General features: G+C 44.8%; 1 protein-coding gene across 1 annotated transcript in view; it reads right to left on the bottom strand.

The window, feature by feature from the left end:
- LOC115171822 (metalloproteinase inhibitor 2-like) overlaps positions 1–21,973 on the bottom strand; it is a 36,369-nt gene extending 14,396 nt beyond the window's left edge. Inside the window, exon 1 of the mRNA XM_029728993.1 lies at positions 21,588–21,973. Within this exon, the coding sequence (XP_029584853.1) occupies positions 21,588–21,708 (121 nt within the window). The 5' untranslated portion in view covers positions 21,709–21,973. The remainder of the gene's footprint in view (positions 1–21,587) is intronic.
- Between the last annotated feature and the right edge of the window lie 4,676 nt (positions 21,974–26,649).

Raw genomic sequence — 26,649 nt, 5'->3', positions numbered from 1 at the left:
AGAAGACAAATACTGAAACTCCTTTAAAGAAAGTGACCGAAGGCGCCGTCCCTCCTCTTGCCTGCCACCCCACCGCACCAACCTACAATGGACCACACAGAAACTAGGTTGACAGTGTCATTCATGCCAGTCACCTTTACTGAGAGGGCAGGAGGTCCCAAATTGAACCTCTTGTGTTAAGAAATGCGATGTATCCTGAAAATAGGGAACAGCATCAAACTAGTACACCAGGCCAAATGAGGTCACCTCTAAAGCAGGCCAAGGATTTATTTCATCAGAATGGTTTGTGTATAAAAATATGCCTTCAACATAGCTTAGCCCGTTAATGGCATCGGGAAAATTACAAAGAATATTGTCTGATTTTCAGTGGTGAAAATCGACCAAGGAATTTACAGAGATTAAAAATCCTTCCAAAGGTTATGGGTTTACACAGCTGGATTTTAAAAGGCAGTGTGTGCCAGGGACTTTCTCAACAGGTTCAGATGCTTGGTCAAGCTCTTCATTGGCCCTCTATTTCCTCATTTCCATCAGACGGGATGACAATGCCATTGCAATGTGACCACGTTGCCAACTTCAAGGCATCGTTGTGCAATAGAAAAGCAAACAGTGTCCAGTGTTCACATACTAGAAACCGTTGACAGTAAAATAACCCATTCTGACCATGGTTTGTGCATTTCACAGCATAGTTGGGGTCAATTCCGTTTTAATCCAGTCAATTCAGGAAGTAAACTAAAAGCACCAATCTTCCTCAAATTGGAATTTCAGTTAACTTTCTGAATTGACTGAATGGAAATTGGATTGACTCCAACCCTGATTCACAGCCTTTTAGAGTCAATGAAATGAAAGTGCAATGAAAAGACCTTTCTGCTTTTGACCTTTAACCTAAACCTAGGCCTTATTCTGCTGCACTAATCTCATGAACAGGATTGTGTTTCTACATCAAACGAGCAAAAGGACAACATAGGAATAAAGTGGAATCATATTAGACAGGTTTTACGCCCCCCTTACATTTAACCTTAATTTAACTAGGCAAGTCAGTTAAGAACAAATTCTTATTTACAACGATGGCCTACCCTGGCTAAACCCAGACAATGCTGGGCCAATTGTGTGCCACCCTATGGGACTCCCAGTCACGACTGGATGTGATCCCACCTGGATTTGAACCAGAGACTGTAATGATGCCTCTTGCATTGAGATGCAGTGCCTTAGACCGCTGCGCCACTCGGGAGCCCAGGGACTACAGTCCATTACGGATTACAAAGGAAGACCCAGGAGTGATCTGCCCAACTATGCCTCTCTACCAGACTAACTCAACGCATTTAACGCACGCTTCGACAATAACCACACCATGCCATGCGTGAGGCCCCAGAGGACTGGGGGATCTCGCTCTCCGAGGTCGACTTGAATAAGGTCTTTAATCAGCTCCACACTCGCAAGGCATTTAAGAACTTAAAATGGTCCACACACACGCACAGTCATGAAGAAGGAGTGACACCTCAGGAGGTTGAAAAAGTTTGGTATAGGCCCTCAAATCCTCAAAAAAGTATCCAGCGGCACCATCGAGAGCATCTTGACTGGCTGCATCACTGCTTGGTATGGCACAGGACTCCACAAACTCACTCACACCGACACTCCAACACACACATAACATGCACACATATTTATACTGACTACACACACACACACACACACACACACACACACACACACACACACACACACACACACACACACACACACACACACACACCCCTGAAATATGCTATTGGAACGGACTCTGTATATACTGTACTGCAGCTTCTTTCTTTCTCATGTTCATCTCATTTCTTGTGTGTTTTTGTTCTACCTTATGTTATTTTTAGTACTACATTGATACTGAATACTGCATTGTTGGGTTTAGAGCTCGCAAGAAAGGCATTTCACTGTCCTTGTGCACATGCCATTAAAACGTGAAACTCTACGAACTCTGGTGCCATTGCAACCTATAGCAGAGAAACTGAAATAAGTAAACTGCTGTATATATACACACCACAGGCTGAGCCAGCTCACAACCACGAAGAAAGTCCCTAAAAAAAACAGTATTAAACATCAAGACAAGCCGGTCACTGTTCAGAGATTCTCGTTAGCATAAGTTAGTTATGTAAAGACAAGTAACCCAAACAGGCAGTGGTCTGTACCTGGTCAAATCAGAAGAGAAAGAGGCCCAGAAACAGATCCTCGTTGGTTTCCAAAGGTTTGGCCCAATATGACTAAATCAAATACAATTTTATCAAATACTATTTTATTGGTCGCAGACACATGTTTAGCAGATGTTATTGCGGGTTACTGAAATGTTTGTGTTCCCAGCTCCAACAGTGCAGTAGTATCTAACAATACACAACAATACACACATCTAAAAGTCAAATAAATATTAGGATGAGCAATGTTGGAGTGGAATTGACTAAAATACAGTAGAACTAGTGGGATTCCCTGGTTCTTTAAAGTACATATACAGTCATCAGCCTTCAGGCTGGACGTGGACGCTGTAGTACATTCTTAGAAATAGAAACGTGCTATCTAGAACCTAAAAGGGTTCTTCGGCTGTCCCCATAGGAGAACCCTTTGAAGAACCTTTTTGGGTTCCAAATAGAACCCTTTCCACAGAGAGTTTTACATGGAACCCCAAAGGGTTCAACCTGGAACCAAAAAGGGTTCTCCTATGGGGACAACTGAAGAAACCTTTTGGAATCCTTTTCTCTAAGAGTGCACTGGGTCGTGTTCACAAGTCATGAAACTGAAGAAAACTTTCCGAAACGGGGAGGTAGGCCTACTACCTACACTTGTCAAATAAGAAACACTTTTTCCATTGCACAACGTTTTGCTAGAGTGGCCTAATGAACGTGAGCGACCCTGCCTGGACCTCACACCAAAGCCCATGTTTCCCAGATTCCATTTGCCACACAGGCTAGCAGTAGTAACTATACAGTAGTAATAGTGGCTGCAGTAGAAGGCATCTATCATCTGTAGTTGTTGTTCTGGTGGTTTAGGGTTGACCAGGGCAGAACCCGTCCAGGGTTCTAGATTTCTTAATTCCACCCTTTTACCTTTAGATCTGTGTGTATTGTTGTGAATTGTTAGATATTACTGCACTGTTGGAGCTAGGAACACAAACATTTCACTACACCCACAATAACATCTGCTAAATATGTGTATGCGACCAATAAAATGTGATTTGACGGAGAAGAAGGTCCCAGAAAAACAGTTCTCAGTCACAACACAGTGGATTGTGCTACTCGACTCCCAACATCTTGCCTGTTCATGGTACACTTTGATGACCAATACAAGGATCTGGCCAGAGAACCACCCATAGTAGAGCTCACAACAAACACTATTTACCCACAATGCATTACACAAGCTTTTTTTATTCGTATCTGCCTGTATGGATGTTAACATAACAGCACAACAGCAATGACAGCACCTTTGAAAGGACAGATGACTTTAAATGGATACATTTCTAGCATATTTTGACCTTGTCAAATCCACTATGAGCCAGACATAGGTCAGTCACATTCCACAGAATTAACAACTATCCTGTGTTTATTTCACAAGGACATGAAGGAAGAAGATGCTAGAATATTCTTAGTTGGTTGTGTTTGAGAATATCTCCATTCATGTAACCCCAAGGGGATTTAAATGATCGGGAGAAGAAAATGGGTCTGAGTGTCTGGTACAGTAGCTGCTGCTATAACACTACTCTATAGAGGGCACAGTGTCTGGTACAGTAGCTGCTGCTATAACACTACTCTATAGAGGGCACAGTGTCTGGTACAGTAGCTGCTGCTATAACACTACTCTATAGAGAGCACAGTGTCTGGTACAGTAGCTGCTGCTATAACACTACTCTATAGAGAGGACAGTGTCTGGTACAGTAGCTGCTGCTATAACACTACTCTATAGAGGGCACAGTGTCTGGTACAGTAGCTGCTGCTATAACACTACTCTATAGAGAGCACAGTGTCTGGTACAGTAGCTGCTGCTATAACACTACTCTATAGAGGGCACAGTGTCTGGTACAGTAGCTGATGCTATAACACTACTCTATAGAGGGCACAGTGTCTGGTACAGTAGCTGCTGCTATAACACTACTCTATAGAGGGGCAACAGTGTCTGGTACAGTAGCTGCTGTTATAACACTACTCTATAGAGGGCACAGTGTCTGGTACAGTAGCTGCTGCTATAACACTACTCTATAGAGGGCACAGTGTCTGGTACAGTAGCTGCTGCTATAAACACTACTCTATAGAGGGCACAGTGTCTGGTACAGTAGCTGCTGCTATAACACTACTCTATAGAGGGCACAGTGTCTGGTACAGTAGCTGCTGCTATAACACTACTCTATAGAGGGCACAGTGTCTGGTACAGTAGCTGCTGCAATAAGACTACTCTATAGAGGGCACAGTGTCTGGTACAGTAGCTGCTGCTATAAGACTACTATATAAAGGGCACAGTGTCTGGTACAGTAGCTGCTGCTACAAGACTACTCTATAGAGGGCACAGTGTCTGGTACAGTAGCTGATGCTATAAGACTACTATATAGAGGGCAAAGTGTCTGGTACAGTACCTGCTGCTATAAGACTACTCTATAGAGGGCACAGTGTCTGGTACAGTAGCTGCTGCTATAAGACTACTATATAGAGGGCACAGTGTCTGGTACAGTAGCTGCTGCTATAAGACTACTCTATAGAGGGCACAGTGTCTGGTACAGTAGCTGCTGTTATAACACTACTCTATAGAGGGCACAGTGTCTGGTACAGTAGCTGCTGTTATAACACTACTCTATAGAGGGCACAGTGTCTGGTACAGTAGCTGCTGCTATAACACTACTCTATAGAGGGGCACAGTGTCCTGGTACAGTAGCTGCTGCTATAACACTACTCTATAGAGGGCACAGTGTCTGGTACAGTAGCTGCTGCTATAAGACTACTCTACAGAGGGCACAGTGTCTGGTACAGTAGCTGCTGCTATAACACTACTCTATAGAGGGCACAGTGTCTGGCACAGTAGCTGCTGTTATAACACTACTCTATAGAGGGCACAGTGTCTGGTACAGTCGCTGCTGTTATAACACTACTCTATAGAGGGCACAGTGTCTGGTACAGTAGCTGCTGCTATAAGACTACTCTATAGAGGGCACAGTGTCTGGTACAGTAGCTGCTGCTATAAGACTACTCTATAGAGGGCACAGTGTCTGGTACAGTAGCTGCTGCTATAACACTACTCTATAGAGGGCACAGTTGTCCTGGCCTACAGTAGCTGCTGCTATAACACTACTCTATAGAGGGCACAGTGTCTGGTACAGTAGCTGCTGCTATAACACTACTCTATAGAGGGCCACCAGTGTCCTGGTACAGTAGCTGCTGCTATACACTACTCTATAGAGGCACAGTGTCTGGTACAGTAGCTGCTGCTATAACACTACTCTATAGAGGGCACAGTGTATGGTTACAGTAGCTGCTGCCTAAACACTACTCTATAGAGGGCACAGTGTCTGGTACAGTAGCTGCTGCTATAACACTACTCTATAGAGGGCACAGTGTCTGGTACAGTAGCTGCTGCTATAACACTACTATATAGAGGGCACAGTGTCCTGGGTACAGTAGCTGCTGCTATAACACTACTCTATAGAGGGCACAGTGTCTGGTACAGTAGCTGCTGCTATAACACTACTCTATAGAGGGCACGTGTCTGGTACAGTAGCTGCTGCATAACACTACTCTATAGAGGGCACACAGTGTCTGGTACAGTAGCTGCTGCTATAACACTACTCTATAGAGGGCACAGTGTCTGGTACAGTAAGCTGCTGCTATAACACTACTCTATAGAGGGCACAGTGTCTGGTACAGTAGCTGCTGCTATAACACTACTCTATAGAGGGCACAGTGTCTGGTACAGTAGCTGCTGCTATAACACTACTCTATAGAGGGCACAGTGTCTGGTACAGTAGCTGCTGCTATAATACTACTCTATAGAGGGCACAGTGTCTGGTACAGTAGCTGCTGCTATAACACTACTCTATAGAGGGCACAGTGTCTGGTACAGTAGCTGCTGTTATAACACTACTCTATAGAGGGCACAGTGTCTGGTACAGTAGCTGCTGCTATAACACTACTCTATAGAGGGCACAGTGTCTGGTACAGTAGCTGCTGCTATAAACACTACTCTATAGATGGGCACAGTGTCTGGTACAGTAGCTGCTGCTATAACACTACTCTATAGAGGGCACAGTGTCTGGTACAGTAGCTGCTGCTATAACACTACTCTATAGAGGGCACAGTGTCTGGTACAGTAGCTGCTGCTATAACACTACTCTATAGAGGGCACAGTGTCTGGTACAGTAGCTGCTGTTATAATACTTCTCTATAGAGGGCACAGTGTCTGGTACAGTAGCCGCTGTTATAACACTACTCTATAGAGGGCACAGTGTCTGGTACAGTAGCCGCTGCTATAAGACTACTCTATAGAGGGCACAGTGTCTGGTACAGTAGCCGCTGCTATAAGACTACTCTATAGAGGGCACAGTGTCTGGTACAGTAGCTGCTGCTATAACACTACTATATAGAGGGCACAGTATCTGGTACAGTAGCTGCTGCTATAACACTACTCTATAGAGGGCACAGTGTCTGGTACAGTAGCTGCTGCTATAACACTACTCTATAGAGGGCACAGTGTCTGGTACAGTAGCTGCTGCTATAACACTACTCTATAGAGGGCACAGTGTCTGGTACAGTAGCAGCAGCTGCTGCTATAACACTACTCTATAGAGGGCACAGTGTCTGGTACAGTAGCTGCTGCTATAACACTACTCTATAGAGGGCACAGTGTCTGGTACAGTAGCTGCTGCTATAACACTACTCTATAGAGGGCACAGTGTCTGGTACAGTAGCTGCTGCTATAACACTACTCTATAGAGGGCACAGTGTCTGGTACAGTAGCTGCTGCTATAACACTACTCTATAGAGGGCACAGTGTCTGGTACAGTAGCTGCTGCTATAACACTACTCTATAGAGGGCACAGTGTCTGGTACAGTAGCTGCTGCTATAACACTACTCTATAGAGGGCACAGTGTCTGGTACAGTAGCTGCTGCTATAACACTACTCTATAGAGGGCACAGTGTCTGGTACAGTAGCTGCTGCTATAACACTACTCTATAGAGGGCACAGTGTCTGGTACAGTAGCTGCTGCTATAACACTACTCTATAGAGGGCACAGTGTCTGGTACAGTAGCTGCTGTTATAGGCAGGTCTGGTTACAGTAGCTGCTGCTATAACACTACTCTATAGGGGCACAGTGTCTGGTACAGTAGCTGCTGTTATAACACTACTCTATAGAGGGCACAGTGTCTGGTACAGTAGCTGCTGCTATAACACTACTCTATAGAGGGCACAGTGTCTGGTACAGTAGCTGCTGCTATAACACTACTCTATAGAGGGCACAGTGTCTGGTACAGTAGCTGCTGCTATAACACTACTCTATAGAGGGCACAGTGTCTGGTACAGTAGCTGCTGCTATAACACTACTCTATAGAGGGCACAGTGTCTGGTACAGTAGCTGCTGCTATAACACTACTCTATAGAGGGCACAGTGTCTGGTACAGTAGCTGCTGCTATAACACTACTCTATAGAGGGCACAGTGTCTGGTACAGTAGCTGCTGCTATAACACTACTCTATAGAGGGCACAGTGTCTGGTACAGTAGCTGCTGCTATAACACTACTCTATAGAGGGCACAGTGTCTGGTACAGTAGCTGCTGCTATAACACTACTCTATAGAGGGCACAGTGTCTGGTACAGTAGCTGCTGCTATAACACTACTCTATAGAGGGCACAGTGTCTGGTACAGTAGCTGCTGCTATAACACTACTCTATAGAGGGCACAGTGTCTGGTACAGTAGCTGCTGCTATAACACTACTCTATAGAGGGCACAGTGTCTGGTACAGTAGCTGCTGCTATAACACTACTCTATAGAGGGCACAGTGTCTGGTACAGTAGCTGCTGCTATAACACTACTCTATAGAGGGCACAGTGTCTGGTACAGTAGCTGCTGCTATAACACTACTCTATAGAGGGCACAGTGTCTGGTACAGTAGCTGATACTATAACACTACTCTATAGAGGGCACAGTGTCTGGTACAGTAGCTGCTGCTATAACACTACTCTATAGAGGGCACAGTGTCTGGTACAGTAGCTGCTGCTATAACACTACTCTATAGAGGGCACAGTGTCTGGTACAGTAGCTGCTGCTATAACACTACTCTATAGAGGGCACAGTGTCTGGTACAGTAGCTGCTGCTATAACACTACTCTATAGAGGGCACAGTGTCTGGTACAGTAGCTGCTGTTATAACACTACTCTATAGAGGGCACAGTGTCTGGTACAGTAGCTGCTGCTATAACACTACTCTATAGAGGGCACAGTGTCTGGTACAGTAGCTGCTGCTATAACACTACTCTATAGAGGGCACAGTGTCTGGTACAGTAGCTGCTGCTATAAGACTACTCTATAGAGGGCACAGTGTCTGGTACAGTAGCTGCTGCTATAAGACTACTCTATAGAGGGCACAGTGTCTGGTACAGTAGCTGCTGTTATAACACTACTCTATAGAGAGCACAGTGTCTGGTACAGTAGCTGCTGCTATAACACTACTCTATAGAGGGCACAGTGTCTGGTACAGTAGCTGCTGTTATAACACTACTCTATAGAGGGCACAGTGTCTGGTACAGTAGCTGCTGTTATAACACTACTCTATAGAGAGCACAGTGTCTGGTACAGTAGCTGCTGCTATAACACTACTCTATAGAGGGCACAGTGTCTGGTACAGTAGCTGCTGTTATAAGACTACTCTATAGAGAGCACAGTGTCTGGTACAGTAGCTGCTGCTATAAGACTACTCTATAGAGGGCACAGTGTCTGGTACAGTAGCTGCTGCTATAAGACTACTCTATAGAGGGCACAGTGTCTGGTACAGTAGCTGCTGTTATAACACTACTCTATAGAGAGCACAGTGTCTGGTACAGTAGCTGCTGCTATAACACTACTCTATAGAGGGCACAGTGTCTGGTACAGTAGCTGCTGCTATAACACTACTTATAGAGGGCACAGTGTCTGGTACAGTAGCTGCTGCTTATAACACTACTCTATAGAGGGCACAGTGTCTGGTACAGTAGCTGCTGCTATAACACTACTCTATAGAGGGCACAGTGTCTGGTACAGTAGCTGCTGTTATAACACTACTCTATAGAGGGCACAGTGTCTGGTACAGTAGCTGCTGCTATAACACTACTCTATAGAGGGCCACAGTGTCTGGTACAGTAGCTGCTGCTATAACACTACTCTATAGAGGGCACAGTGTCTGGTACAGTAGCTGCTGCTATAACACTACTCTATAGAGGGCACAGTGTCTGGTACAGTAGCTGCTGCTATAACACTACTCTATAGAGGGCACAGTGTCTGGTACAGTAGCTGCTGCTATAACACTACTCTATAGAGGGCACAGTGTCTGGTACAGTAGCTGCTGCTATAACACTACTCTATAGAGGGCACAGTGTCTGGTACAGTAGCTGCTGCTATAACACTACTCTATAGAGGGCACAGTGTCTGGTACAGTAGCTGCTGCTATAAACACTACTCTATAGAGGGCACAGTGTCTGGTACAGTAGCTGCTGCTATAACACTACTCTATAGAGGGCACAGTGTCTGGTACAGTAGCTGCTGCTATAACACTACTCTATAGAGGGCACAGTGTCTGGTACAGTAGCTGCTGCTATAACACTACTCTATAGAGGACACAGTGTCTGGTACAGTAGCTGCTGCTATAACACTACTCTATAGAGGGCACAGTGTCTGGTACAGTAGCTGCTGCTATAACACTACTCTATAGAGGGCACAGTGTCTGGTACAGTAGCTGCTGCTATAACACTACTCTATAGAGGGCCACAGGTCTGGTACAGTAGCTGCTGCTATAACACTACTCTATAGAGAGCACAGTGTCTGGTACAGTAGCTGCTGCTATAACACTACTAATAGAGGGCACAGTGTCTGGTACAGTAGCTGCTGCTATAAACACTACTCCTATAGAGGGCACAGTGTCTGGTACAGTAGCTGCTGCTATAACACTACTATATAGAGGGCACAGTGTCTGGTACAGTAGCTGCTGCTATAACACTACTCTATAGAGGGCACCGTGTCTGGTACAGTAGCTGCTGCTATAACACTACTCTATAGAGGGCACAGTGTCTGGTACAGTAGCTGCTGCTATAACACTACTCTATAGAGGGCACAGTGTCTGGTACAGTAGCTGCTGCTATAACACTACTCTATAGAGGGCACAGTGTCTGGTACAGTAGCTGCTGCTTATAACACTACTCTATAGAGGACACAGTGGTCTGGTACAGTAGCTGCTGCTATAACACTACTCTATAGAGGGCACAGTGTCTGGTACAGTAGCTGCTGCTATAACACTACTCTATAGAGGGCACAGTGTCTGGTACAGTAGCTGCTGCTATACAGCTACTCTATAGAGGGCACAGGTCTGGTACAGTAGCTGCTGCTATAACACTACTCTATAGAGGGCACAGTGTCTGGTACAGTAGCTGCTGCTATAACACTACTATATAGAGGGCACAGTGTCCTGGTACAGTAGCTGCTGCTATAAACCACTACTCTATAGAGGGCACAGTGTCTGTACAGTAGCTGCTGCTATAACACTACTCTTATAGAGGGCACAGTGTCCTGGTACAGTAGCTGCTGCTAAACACTACTCTATAGAGGGCAGTGTATGGTACAGTAGTATAACACTACTCTATAGAGGGCACAGTGTCTGGTACAGTAGCTGCTGCTATAACACTACTCTATAGAGGGCACAGTGTCTGGTACAGTAGCTGCTGCTATAACACTACTCTATAGAGGGCACAGTGTCTGGTACAGTAGCTGCTGCTATAACACTACTCTATAGAGGGCACAGTGTCTGGTACAGTAGCTGCTGCTATAACACTACTCTATAGAGGGCACAGTGTCTGGTACAGTAGCTGCTGCTATAACACTACTCTATAGAGGGCACAGTGTCTGGTACAGTAGCTGCTGCTATAACACTACTCTATAGAGGGCACAGTGTCTGGTACAGTAGCTGCTGCTATAACACTACTCTATAGAGGGCACAGTGTCTGGTACAGTAGCTGCTGCTATAACACTACTCTATAGAGGGCACAGTGTCTGGTACAGTAGCTGCTGCTTATAACACTACTCTATAGAGGGCACAGTGTCTGGTACAGTAGCTGCTGCTATAACACTACTCTATAGAGGGCACAGTGTCTGGTACAGTAGCTGCTGCTATAACACTACTCTATAGAGGCACAGTGTCTGGTACAGTAGCTGCTGCTATAACACTACTCTATAGAGGGCACAGTGTCTGGTACAGTAGCTGCTGCTATAACACTACTCTATAGAGGGCACAGTGTCTGGTACAGTAGCTGCTGCTATAACACTACTCTATAGAGGGCACAGTGTCTGGTACAGTAGCTGCTGCTATAACACTACTCTATAGAGGGCACAGTGTCTGGTACAGTAGCTGCTGCTATAACACTACTCTATAGAGGCACAGTGTCTGGTACAGTAGCTGCTGCTATAACACTACTCTATAGAGGGCACAGTGTCTGGTACAGTAGCTGCTGCTATAACACTACTCTATAGAGGGCACAGTGTCTGGTACAGTAGCTGCTGCTATAACACTACTCTATAGAGGGCACAGTGTCTGGTACAGTAGCTGCTGCTATAACACTACTCTATAGAGGGCACAGTGTCTGGTACAGTAGCTGCTGCTATAACACTACTCTATAGAGGCACAGTGTCTGGTACAGTAGCTGCTGCTATAACACTACTCTATAGAGGGCACAGTGTCTGGTACAGTAGCTGCTGCTATAACACTACTATATAGAGGGCACAGTGTCTGGTACAGTAGCTGCTGCTATAACACTACTCTATAGAGGGCACAGTGTCTGGTACAGTAGCTGCTGCTATAACACTACTCTATAGAGGGCACAGTGTCCTGGTACAGTAGCTGCTGCTATAACACTACTCTATAGAGGGCACAGTGTCTGGTACAGTAGCTGCTGCTATAACACTACTCTATAGAGGGCACAGTGTCTGGTACAGTAGCTGCTGCTATAAACACTACTCTATAGAGGGCACAGTGTCTGGTACAGTAGCTGCTGCTATAACACTACTATATAGAGGGCAACAGTGTCTGGATACAGTAGCTGCTGCTATAACACTACTCTATAGAGGGCACAGTGTCTGGTACAGTAGCTGCTGCTATAACACTACTCTATAGAGGGCACAGTGTCTGGTACAGTAGCTGCTGCTATAACACTACTCTATAGAGGGCACAGTGTCTGGTACAGTAGCTGCTGCTATAACACTACTCTATAGAGGGCACAGTGTCTGGTACAGTAGCTGCTGCTATAACACTACTCTATAGAGGGCACAGTGTCTGGTACAGTAGCTGCTGCTATAACACTACTCTATAGAGGGCACAGTGTCTGGTACAGTAGCTGCTGTTATAACACTACTCTATAGAGGGCACAGTGTCTGGTACAGTAGCTGCTGCTATAACACTACTCTATAGAGGGCACAGTGTCTGGTACAGTAGCTGCTGTTATAACACTAATCTATAGAGGGCACAGTGTCTGGTACAGTAGCTGCTGCTATAACACTACTCTATAGAGGGCACAGTGTCTGGTACAGTAGCTGCTGCTATAACACTACTCTATAGAGGGCACAGTGTCTGGTACAGTAGCTGCTGCTATAACACTACTCTATAGAGGGCACAGTGTCTGGTACAGTAGCTGCTGCTATAACACTACTATATAGAGGGCACAGTGTCTGGTACAGTAGCTGCTGCTATAACACTACTCTATAGAGGGCACAGTGTCTGGTACAGTAGCTGCTGCTATAACACTACTCTATAGAGGGCACAGTGTCTGGTACAGTAGCTGCTGCTATAACACTACTCTATAGAGGGCACAGTGTCTGGTACAGTAGCTGCTGCTATAACACTACTCTATAGAGGGCACAGTGTCTGGTACAGTAGCTGCTGCTATAACACTACTCTATAGAGGACACAGTGTCTGGTACAGTAGCTGCTGCTATAACACTACTCTATAGAGGGCACAGTGTCTGGTACAGTAGCTGCTGCTATAACACTACTCTATAGAGGGCACAGTGTCTGGTACAGTAGCTGCTGCTATAACACTACTCTATAGAGGGCACAGTGTCTGGTACAGTAGCTGATGCTATAACACTACTCTATAGAGGGCACAGTGTCTGGTACAGTAGCTGATGCTATAACACTACTCTATAGAGGGCACAGTGTCTGGTACAGTAGCTGCTGCTATAACACTACTCTATAGAGGGCACAGTGTCTGGTACAGTAGCTGCTGTTATAACACTACTCTATAGAGGGCACAGTGTCTGGTACAGTAGCTGCTGCTATAACACTACTCTATAGAGGACACAGTGTCTGGTACAGTAGCTGCTGCTATAACACTACTCTATAGAGGGCACAGTGTCTGGTACAGTAGCTGCTGCTATAACACTACTCTATAGGGCACAGTGTCTGGTACAGTAGCTGCTGCTATAACACTACTCTATAGAGGGCACAGTGTCTGGTACAGTAGCTGCTGCTATAACACTACTCTATAGAGGGCACAGTGTCTGGTACAGTAGCTGCTGCTATAACACTACTCTATAGAGGGCACAGTGTCTGGTACAGTAGCTGCTGCTGCTATAATAACACTACTCTATAGAGGGCACAGTGTCTGGTACAGTAGCTGCTGCTATAACACTACTCTATAGAGGGCACAGTGTCTGGTACAGTAGCTGCTGCTATAACACTACTCTATAGAGGGCACAGTGTCTGGTACAGTAGCTGATGCTATAACACTACTCTATAGAGGGCACAGTGTCTGGTACAGTAGCTGATGCTATAACACTACTCTATAGAGGGCACAGTGTCTGGTACAGTAGCTGCTGCTATAACACTACTCTATAGAGGGCACAGTGTCTGGTACAGTAGCTGCTGCTATAACACTACTCTATAGAGGGCACAGTGTCTGGTACAGTAGCTGCTGCTATAACACTACTCTATAGAGGGCACAGTGTCTGGTACAGTAGCTGCTGCTATAACACTACTCTATAGAGGGCACAGTGTCTGGTACAGTAGCTGCTGCTATAACACTACTCTATAGAGGGCACAGTGTCTGGTACAGTAGCTGCTGCTATAACACTACTCTATAACTCTATAGAGGGCACAGTGTCTGGTACAGTAGCTGCTGCTATAACACTACTCTATAGAGGGCACAGTGTCTGGTACAGTAGCTGCTGCTATAACACTACTCTATAGAGGGCACAGTGTCTGGTACAGTAGCTGCTGCTATAACACTACTCTATAGAGGGCACAGTGTCTGGTACAGTAGCTGCTGCTATAACACTACTCTATAGAGGGCACAGTGTCTGGTACAGTAGCTGCTGCTATAACACTACTCTATAGAGGGCACAGTGTCTGGTACAGTAGCTGCTGCTATAACACTACTCTATAGAGGGCACAGTGTCTGGTACAGTAGCTGCTGCTATAACACTACTCTATAGAGGGCAACAGTGTCTGGTACAGTAGCTGCTGCTATAACACTACTCTATAGAGGGCACAGTGTCTGGTACAGTAGCTGCTGCTATAACACTACTCTATAGAGGGCACAGTGTCTGGTACAGTAGCTGCTGCTATAACACTACTCTATAGAGGGCACAGTGTCTGGTACAGTAGCTGCTGCTATAACACTACTCTATAGAGAGCACAGTGTCTGGTACAGTAGCTGCTGCTATAACACTACTCTATAGAGGGCACAGTGTCTGGTACAGTAGCTGCTGCTATAACACTACTCTATAGAGGGCACAGTGTCTGGTACAGTAGCTGCTGCTATAACACTACTCTATAGAGGGCACAGTGTCTGGTACAGTAGCTGCTGCTATAACACTACTCTATAGAGGGCACAGTGTCTGGTACAGTAGCTGCTGTTATAACACTACTCTATAGAGGACACAGTGTCTGGTTCAGTAGCTGCTGCAATAAGACTACTCTATAGAGGGCACAGTGTCTGGTACAGTAGCTGCTGCTATAACACTACTCTATAGAGGGCACAGTGTCTGGTACAGTAGCTGCTGCTATAACACTACTCTATAGAGGGCACAGTGTCTGGTACAGTAGCTGCTGCTATAACACTACTCTATAGAGGGCACAGTGTCTGGTACAGTAGCTGCTGCTATAACACTACTCTATAGAGGGCACAGTGTCTGGTACAGTAGCTGCTGCTATAACACTACTCTATAGAGGGCACAGTGTCTGGTACAGTAGCTGCTGCTATAACACTACTCTATAGAGGGCACAGTGTCTGGTACAGTAGCTGCTGCTATAACACTACTCTATAGAGGGCACAGTGTCTGGTACAGTAGCTGCTGCTATAACACTACTCTATAGAGGGCACAGTGTCTGGTACAGTAGCTGCTGCTATAACACTACTCTATAGAGGGCACAGGTGTCTGGTACAGTAGCTGCTGCTATAACACTACTCTATAGAGGGCACAGTGTCTGGTACAGTAGCTGCTGCTATAACACTACTCTATAGAGGGCACAGTGTCTGGTACAGTAGCTGCTGCTATAACACTACTCTATAGAGGGCACAGTGTCTGGTACAGTAGCTGCTGTTATAACACTACTATATAGAGGGCACAGTGTCTGGTACAGTAGCTGCTGCTATAACACTACTCTATAGAGGGCACAGTGTCTGGTACAGTAGCTGCTGCTATAACACTACTCTATAGAGGGCACAGTGTCTGGTACAGTAGCTGCTGCTTATAACACTACTATATAGAGGGCACAGTGTCTGGTACAGTAGCTGCTGCTTATAACACTACTCTATAGAGGGCACAGTGTCTGGTACAGTAGCTGCTGCTATAACACTACTCTATAGAGGGCACAGTGTCTGGTACAGTAGCTGCTGCTATAACACTACTCTATAGAGGGCACAGTGTCTGGTACAGTAGCTGCTGTTATAACACTACTCTATAGAGGGCACAGTGTCTGGTACAGTAGCTGCTGCTGTAACACTACTCTATAGAGGGACACAGTGTCTGGTACAGTAGCTGCTGCTATAAACTACTCTATAGAGGGCACAGTGTCTGGTACAGTAGCTGCTGCTATAACACTACTCTATAGAGGGCACAGTGTCTGGTACAGTAGCTGCTGCTATAACACTACTCTATAGAGGGCACAGTGTCTGGTACAGTAGCTGCTGCTATAACACTACTCTATAGAGGGCACAGTGTCTGGTACAGTAGCTGCTGCTATAACACTACTCTATAGAGGGCACAGGTCTGGTACAGTAGCTGCTGCTATAACGACTACTCTATAGAGGGACACAGTGTCTGGTACAGTAGTGCTGCTATAACACTACTCTATAGAGGGCACAGTGTCTGGTACAGTAGCTGCTGCTATAACACTACTCTATAGAGGGCACAGTGTCTGGTACAGTAGCTGCTGCTATACGACTACTCTATAGAGGGACAGTGTCTGGTACAGTAGCTGCTGCGTATAACGATACTCTATAGAGGGCACAGTGTCTGGTACAGTAGCTGCTGCTATAACACTACTCTATACGAGGGCACAGTGTCTGGTACAGTAGCTGCTGCTATAACACTACTCTATAGAGGGCCACAGTGTCTGGTACAGTAGCTGCTGCTATAAAACTACTCTATAGAGGGCACAGTGTCTGGTACAGTAGCTGCTGCTATAACACTACTCTATAGAGGGCACAGTGTCTGGTACAGTAGCTGCTGCTATAACACTACTCTATAGAGGGCACAGTGTCTGGTACAGTAGCTGCTGCTATAACACTACTCTATAGAGGGCACAGTGTCTGGTACAGTAGCTGCTGCTATAACACTACTCTATAGAGGGCACAGTGTCTGGTACAGTAGCTGCTGCTATAACACTACTCTATAGAGGGCACAGTGTCTGGTACAGTAGCTGCTGCTATAACACTACTCTATAGAGGGCACAGTGTCTGGTACAGTAGCTGCTGCTATAACACTACTCTATAGAGGGCACAGTGTCTGGTACAGTAGCTGCTGCTATAACACTACTCTATAGAGGGTGCACAGTGTCTGGTACAGTAGCTGCTGTTATAACACTACTCTATAGAGGGCACAGTGTCTGGTACAGTAGCTGCTGTTATAACACTACTCTATAGAGGGCACAGTGTCTGGTACAGTAGCTGCTGCTATAACACTACTCTATAGAGGGCACAGTGTCTGGTACAGTAGCTGCTGCTATAACACTACTCTATAGAGGGCACAGTGTCTGGTACAGTAGCTGCTGCTATAACACTACTATATAGAGGGCACAGTGTCTGGTACAGTAGCTGCTGTTATAACACTACTCTATAGAGGGCACAGTGTCTGGTACAGTAGCTGCTGCTATAACACTACTCTATAGAGGGCACAGTGTCTGGTACAGTAGCTGCTGCTATAACACTACTCTATAGAGGGCACAGTGTCTGGTACAGTAGCTGCTGCTATAACACTACTCTATAGAGGGCACAGTGTCTGGTACAGTAGCTGCTGTTATAACACTACTATATAGAGGGCACAGTGTCTGGTACAGTAGCTGCTGCTATAACACTACTCTATAGAGGGCACAGTGTCTGGTACAGTAGCTGCTGCTATAACACTACTCTATAGAGGGCACAGTGTCTGGTACAGTAGCTGCTGCTATAACACTACTATATAGAGGGCACAGTGTCTGGTACAGTAGCTGCTGTTATAACACTACTCTATAGAGGGCACAGTGTCTGGTACAGTAGCTGCTGCTATAACACTACTCTATAGAGGGCACAGTGTCTGGTACAGTAGCTGCTGTTATAACACTACTCTATAGAGGGCACAGTGTCTGGTACAGTAGCTGCTGCTATAAGACTACTCTATAGAGGGCACAGTGTCTGGTACAGTAGCTGCTGCTATAACACTACTCTATAGAGGACACAGTGTCTGGTACAGTAGCTGCTGCTATAAGACTACTCTATAGAGGGCACAGTGTCTGGTACAGTAGCTGCTGCTATAACACTACTCTATAGAGGACACAGTGTCTGGTACAGTAGCTGCTGCAATAAGACTACTCTATAGAGGGCACAGTGTCTGGTACAGTAGCTGCTGCTATAACACTACTCTATAGAGGGCACAGTGTCTGGTACAGTAGCTGCTGCTATAAGACTACTCTATAGAGGGCACAGTGTCTGGTACAGTAGCTGCTGCTATAACACTACTCTATAGAGGGCACAGTGTCTGGTACAGTAGCTGCTGCTATAAGACTACTCTATAGAGGACACAGTGTCTGGTACAGTAGCTGCTGCTATAACACTACTCTATAGAGGGCACAGTGTCTGGTACAGTAGCTGCTGCTATAACACTACTCTATAGAGGGCACAGTGTCTGGTACAGTAGCTGCTGCTATAAGACTACTCTATAGAGGGCACAGTGTCTGGTACAGTAGCTGCTGCTATAACACTACTCTATAGAGGGCACAGTGTCTGGTACAGTAGCTGCTGCTATAACACTACTCTATAGAGGGCACAGTGTCTGGTACAGTAGCTGATGCTATAACACTACTCTATAGAGGGCACAGTGTCTGGTACAGTAGCTGCTGCTATAACACTACTCTATAGAGGGCACAGTGTCTGGTACAGTAGCTGCTGCTATAACACTACTCTATAGAGGGCACAGTGTCTGGTACAGTAGCTGCTGCTATAACACTACTCTATAGAGGGCACAGTGTCTGGTACAGTAGCTGCTGCTATAACACTACTCTATAGAGGGCACAGTGTCTGGTACAGTAGCTGCTGCTATAACACTACTCTATAGAGGGCACAGTGTCTGGTACAGTAGCTGCTGCTATAACACTACTCTATAGAGGGCACAGTGTCTGGTACAGTAGCTGCTGCTATAACACTACTCTATAGAGGGCACAGTGTCTGGTACAGTAGCTGCTGCTATAACACTACTCTATAGAGGGCACAGTGTCTGGTACAGTAGCTGCTGCTATAACACTACTCTATAGAGGGCACAGTGTCTGGTACAGTAGCTGCTGCTATAACACTACTCTATAGAGGGCACAGTGTCTGGTACAGTAGCTGCTGCTATAACACTACTCTATAGAGGGCACAGTGTCTGGTACAGTAGCCTGCTGCTATAACACTACTCTATAGAGGGCACAGTGTCTGGTACAGTAGCTGCTGCTATAACACTACTCTATAGAGGGCACAGTGTCTGGTACAGTAGCTGCTGCTATAAGACTACTCTATAGAGGGCACAGTGTCTGGTACAGTAGCTGCTGCTATAACACTACTCTATAGAGGGCACAGTGTCTGGTACAGTAGCTGCTGTTATAACACTACTCTATAGAGGGCACAGCGTCTGGTACAGTAGCTGCTGCTATAACACTACTCTATAGAGGGCACAGCGTCTGGTACAGTAGCTGCTGCTATAACACTACTCTATAGAGGGCACAGCGTCTGGTACAGTAGCTGCTGCTATAACACTACTCTATAGAGGGCACAGTGTCTGGTACAGTAGCTGCTGCTATAACACTACTCTATAGAGGGCACAGTGTCTGGTACAGTAGCTGCTGCTATAACACTACTCTATAGAGGGCACAGTGTCTGGTACAGTAGCTGCTGCTATAACACTACTCTATAGAGGGCACAGTGTCTGGTACAGTAGCTGCTGCTATAACACTACTCTATAGAGGGCACAGTGTCTGGTACAGTAGCTGCTGCTATAACACTACTCTATAGAGGGCACAGTGTCTGGTACAGTAGCTGCTGCTATAACACTACTCTATAGAGGGCACAGTGTCTGGTACAGTAGCTGCTGCTATAACACTACTCTATAGAGGGCACAGTGTCTGGTACAGTAGCTGCTGCTATAACACTACTCTATAGAGGGCACAGTGTCTGGTACAGTAGCTGCTGCTATAACACTACTCTATAGAGGGCACAGTGTCTGGTACAGTAGCTGCTGCTATAACACTACTCTATAGAGGACACAGTGTCTGGTACAGTAGCTGCTGCTATAACACTACTCTATAGAGGGCACAGTGTCTGGTACAGTAGCTGCTGCTATAACACTACTCTATAGAGGGCACAGTGTCTGGTACAGTAGCTGCTGCTATAACACTACTCTATAGAGGGCACAGTGTCTGGTACAGTAGCTGCTGCTATAAGACTACTCTATAGAGGGCACAGTGTCTGGTACAGTAGCTGCTGCTATAACACTACTCTATAGAGGGCACAGTGTCTGGTTACAGTAGCTGCTGTTATAACACTACTCTATAGAGGGCACAGCGTCTGGTACAGTAGCTGCTGCTATAACACTACTCTATAGAGGGCACAGCGTCTGGTACAGTAGCTGCTGCTATAACACTACTCTATAGAGGGCACAGTGTCTGGTACAGTAGCTGCTGCTATAACACTACTCTATAGAGGGCACAGTGTCTGGTACAGTAGCTGCTGCTATAACACTACTCTATAGAGGGCACAGTGTCTGGTACAGTAGCTGCTGCTATAACACTACTCTATAGAGGGCACAGTGTCTGGTACAGTAGCTGCTGCTATAACACTACTCTAGAGCATCAGTGTGACAGGAAAAATAAAAAGGAGAGAGAGGGGGGGTTGATGAGTTCTGTCTGTAAAACGTAAAGTATGTGAAGTATTGTATAATTTCATGTTGAATTGAACATTTGTTTTGAAGCAACGTGCTGTGTGTGTGTGTGTGTGTGTGTGTGTGTGTGTGTGTGTGTGTGTGTGTGTGTGTGTGTGTGTGTGTGTGTGTGTGTGTGTGCGGTGTGTGAGAGAGAAAAAGAGAGGTGTTCATTAGCAGCCTCTATTCCACCCATCACCATTCCCTCCTGTATTCCCAGTATGTTGCAAATAAAGCAGGCCATCCATCTTAAATAGTGAAACATATTAACTGTCAAAGATAAGTGATATTACCTACCACTATTATTTGATTTTCATAATAGTCTACACCAAGAAGTCTACACTACAACTGAGTGCCTTGGGATAAATGTAGGAAAACGTTATTTTTACATTTTGGTGTATATCATTTAGCTTTTGTACAAATAACAATGAATCTGAAGGCATACTGTTGGCCTATAGCAAAATAGAACAGTTGGTGTAGAAAACCTACAGGAGGGTAGCTATCCAGGAACAGGGTTTGAGAACCCTGGCTGTAGTCCGTTTTACTGTTGCCTACTTAATTATGTAAATAATTGTGTGAGAATACGTAAATATAGGCCTAATGATCATGGCATGAAAATTATACAAAGTTACAACGACCACAGACAATTCTGCATGATGCGCAAAAATGTGTAGTAGCCTATCTTGATACAGTGTAGTAGCATATCTATCAACATGTGAAGAGAAACAAATGTTGCCAAAATTGCTTACCGACGTCTGCATTGCAAAAAGCCTGTTGAGGATGCGCAGGGGAGCAACTGCAAGCTTCTGCGATGTCTTCGACCCGCCAGAGGAACAGAACGACCAGAGTAATGCTTATGGACCAAGTCATTTTGGAAACGAATTATTCTATTGTCGACTGTATGGAAAAATCTATCGCGTGGAGGGAAAATGTTTACCCCACGACAGCTAAAGAACAGAAACACAAATATATATTCAGTCCCAAGCTTTTCAGAAGGTCGTGAATTCGATTGTTTCGCCAAATATCACAAAAGGATCGCACTAATGAAAGTGTGACATGTAAACTACACTAGAACATTGCTCTTTCCCTTCTAGACTGTTCCAGACTGACAGACACCTAGAAATGTGTTTTCCTTGCCTTTTATGGTGGGCTGTGAGCTCCTCCCCCAGTCAGGACCAAACCAGTGGCAGGCAGGCTGAGCATTCTATAAAACAGCACATTAATGTTGAATGAGCTCTAGTAACAATGAGGTTGTTTTTCATCAATAGGCCAGGCTTATATAATGTGTCTAAGAGTCTAGCCTACATGATGTATATCTTTATATGTAGGCTATGAAGTCTCCGTTTCCATATCCTCATGGCATTATCTAAGTATGTGACTTGAATAAAGGTTGGATTTAGGCCTAATAACAAGTCACTAATTCCAAACATGTCCTATCTGATGTCTACAACCTTTTAAAATAGCGCCTGCTCTTGTCGTGTGATTTCCTATAAGCATTTATCCACAACCGATGGCCTACTTTGCTGTACTTTTTCCCAAGTTGACATATCTCTCAGTGTGCTTCCACATCCCTGTGTTGTTACTGTATAGTGAGTGCAATGTGGACCTTGTGTGTCTGGGAGCAATTTCAGCAGCTAATAGGATACCCAAGACATCACAGCACACAAGGAAATACCAGTACACAGAGAGAAAGAGAGAGAGAGATAGAGAGATATTTATGTTTATTTATTTTCCCTTTTGTACTATTTGTACTATTTGCACATCATTAAACTGTACATAGCCATAATATGACATGTGAAATGTGTCTCTCCCTGTGAAACTTGTGAGTGTAATGTTTACTGTTATTTTTGGATTGTTTATTTCACTTTTGTTAATTATCTATAGCACTTGCTTTGGCAATGTAAACATATGTTTCCCATGCCCATAAAGCCCTTTGAATTTAACTTAATTAAGAAATAAAGATAGAGAGACAGAGAGAGAGAGAGAGAATAGAGGTTTAGGGGGAGGAGGGATGACATCATCCCATTAAACATAATAGATTCAATCTGGTGGCAATTCCCCTAACGTAAGCTACCCAAACCCCTGCTTCTTTCCCTGCTCCCTGGCTTCCTGCTGAATGAAACATAATGCTATAGTCAGATAGATTCAGGCATTTAGCATCCCCCTACTCCCATGCACAAAAATGGCCAGTTCCTTTGTTGGAAAAACGTATTCACCACTGGCTGCTTGTAACACCAGCTCGGGAAGTTGAGGGGACTTGGAGAATTGGGGTTTGTGGCCTCCAGACTCTGTTTTGTGTTGTTTCTGGCCTGGGAGTGGTTTGTGTGTGTGTGTGTGTGTGTGTGTGTGTGTGTGTGTGTGTGTGTGTGTGTGTGTGTATAACATGGAGTACATGGTGTGTTGGAATAGGGGAAAGGAGGAATAAGGAAGAGAGGAGAGTTGTGGTTGGAGCGTGAGTCACACATCTCACTCTCTCTCTCTCTCTCTCTCTCTCTCTCTCTCTGACATCATCTTTGGCGTCCATCCACTGTTCCTCTGGGTTCCATATTTCCACTCTTTTGCGCATTGAACATTTTTGCTTGGTTGCGTTTCCACAGCTCTGTGCTGCCTGCCGGCTACCCCATGCCCATATAAAAAAGAGAAAGAGAGAGAGGACAGCTCCCAGTCTTCCAGTCAGTTGCCACTACACACTTGCTTCACAGCCTAGTCCCATATATTTATTTATTTTGATTTATTTCACCTTTATTTAACCAGGTAGGCAAGGTGAGAACAAGTTCTCATTTACAATTGCGACCTGGCCAAGATAAAGCAAGCAGTTTGACACATACAACAACACAGAGTTACACATGGAGTAAAACAAACATACAGTCAATAATAGAGTAGAAAAATAAGTCTAAATAAAATGTGAGCAAATGAGGTGAGATAAGGGAGAAAAAGGCAATAAAACAGCCATGGTGGCAAAGTAAATACAGTATAGCAAGTAAAACACTGGAATGGTAGAATTGTAGTAGAAGAAAGTGCAAAGTAGAAAAAGAAATAATGGGGTGCAAAGGAGCAAAATAAATAAATAAATAAATAAATACAGTAGGGGAAGAGGTAGTTGTTTGGGCTAAATTATAGATGGGCTATGTACAGGTGCAGTGATCTGTGAGCTGCTCTGACAGCTGGTGCTTAAAGCTAGTGAGGGAGATAAGTGTTTCCAGTTTCAGAGATTTTTGTAGTTCGTTCCAGTCATTGGCAGCAGAGAACTGGAAGGAGAGACGGCCAAAGGAGGAATTGGCTTGGGGTATATCTCCAGAGAGTTATACCTGTTGGAGCACGTGCTACAGGTGGGTGCTGTTATGGTGACCAGTGAGCGGAGATAAGGGGGTCATCTTGTAGGTTATCTTGTAGATGACCTGGATGAGTCCACATCCCATGCCATCAGTTGTATACAGATATGTGCCGTCCCCAAATTAATGGAAAAGATAAACACAGCAAATCTGGAAATTAAATGGTGCTTATCTCTTCCATTCATTTCAGATAGTGGTATAAACACTTTATTTTAAGGTAAATATATCATTAATTTGACATAAACGATGAACAACTAAACTTCCATAGTGTATCTTTAAATTATAATGACCACTGTGTATTAGCACCAGGGTTGGGTAGTAACAGATTACATGTAACAGGGATTACGTAATCAGATATAAAAAATGAAGTAACTGTAATCAACCTAGATTACTTTTGAAAAATGTGTAATCAGATTACAATTACAGTCTTAAAACAGATGATAACATATTGGATTATGTGTGCTATAAGTGTTTGCCTTAAACACACTGAAATAGCAGATTTTTGGAACATCTTGGAAAGTTTGGAAATCACCTTTCAGTGGGAATGGAAGCTTTTCCCTTCTGTTCTAATCTATTGGAAATTGACTGCTCTCCTTGGTTGCTTTTCACAGAAACGTTTTGTAACCAAAAACGTCAGTTCCCACCAGCTAAGGACTGAATCATATCACATTTCATTAAGATCTTTGTTTCAAAAGGACATTTCTCATTAGACAACACAGCTCCACCCTGTTCACTTCCCATCAAGCACTGGGATGTCATAACCAGCTTTCTCCTAATGCGTAACATCTGCCTATTGACGTCTTTATCATCCTGTTATGGTATGGGTGGGTTAGACGTTTAAATGACCATTTCCTCTTTTACTGGACACAAGCTGCTTGGTGACTGGGTGTAGTAGGCCTTTACTTTCACAATCAAAGAATGAGGAATGGGACAGCTTTCCCTGGAGGTGGACAGTGATCCTGACCTTTAGGCAGGGATGACCTTGCATCAAGGAGATGCAGCTGAACCAGAACGTGTCCAAGGATGCTGGGGGGTTTGGTGGGAGAGGTAACTGATGATTGGTCTAGAGCAGCATAAAATGAAGAAATCCTGATTAGCACTTTTTGAAAATATAAAGGACTCTCCATATGTATTTGGACAGTGATGCTAAACGTTTTTATTTGAATAACCTTTGATTCAGTGAGGGAGAGTTTGCTCTTGTAGATTTTATTGTGTTAGCTCCATGTGTTTGTACAATGGGTGAGAATTGTCTGTTAAGATTATTGGCACACATTATTGTAAACTTTTCTCTCATTTCCTGGTAACATTAATGTGACAACATTGATATGACAAGATATGATTCCCAATAAGTCAGTTATGGTGTCCTGAAAGTGGTCATTGTGATTCAAAGATACACTATGGAAGTTTAGTTGTTAATTGTTTACAACTCAAATCAGTATGGACTTGAATTGAGTTGTAAACAAATTGTTATGTAAAATTGAAACTTGAATATTGGCTATATGGTGTATACTTCTCTGGGACATTAGACCTATCACATCAGAAGACCACTTTTAAGGCCTAAAACATCTGACAAACTTAGATTTTGGAGTGTTATGTCCCTTTAATTAATTGAACACAACTGCATTGCTCTGCAGACAGTGCAGGTATCCCTTCTTCTTTGACCTCAATGAGACAAGCTGTTAAAACAGAACTAGTGCAGGTCTCACTGACTTCAACAGGAGATTGTTCACCACTGTGGATCGGTCTGCATTAGAAAATAGACAGACATAAGGTTTTCATTTGCACAATGAGGTGGGATTTGTCAAAGTGCAATGTAAGCAAGCAGCCCCCCTCTGAACGTATGTAGCACACTGAAAATAACCACTGAGGCTGGGGGGAATGGTCCAACCTCGCTAGCCCAAATTATACACATGCAGGGACAGAAATACTCCCTCTCAAAGGAATTGCCCAGTGAGACCGAAAAAGAGGGTCTCATTGTGGGAACTAGTGGGCGTCATGTCAGTGACCCACATCCTCTGCTCACCCCCCACCACATACACACACGCGTGCACATACACACACAGACACAGGCACACAGACACATACACACCGACACATACAGACACACACACACACACACACCGACACACACAGACACATGCACACGACACACACACACACACACACACACACACACACAGGCACACAGACACATACACACCGACACACAGACACACACACCGACACACACAGACACATGCACACGACACATACACACCGACACACCGACACACACGCACACACACACACACACGACACATACACACCGACACACCGACACACACGCACACACACACACACACACACAAACACACACACACACACACACACACACATACACACCGACAGGTGTGCACACATACACGCACAAAAAACACACACACATGACACACACAGACAAGTGTGCGCACACACACATGGCTCAATGGTGACCTGACCA

The sequence above is a fragment of the Salmo trutta genome, chromosome 32 (assembly GCF_901001165.1).
Source record: "Salmo trutta chromosome 32, fSalTru1.1, whole genome shotgun sequence".
In the NCBI taxonomy this organism is placed as follows: domain Eukaryota; kingdom Metazoa; phylum Chordata; class Actinopteri; order Salmoniformes; family Salmonidae; genus Salmo; species Salmo trutta.
Note: the sequence above shows the minus strand (reverse complement) of the source record. Positions and strands in the feature narration are given on the sequence as shown.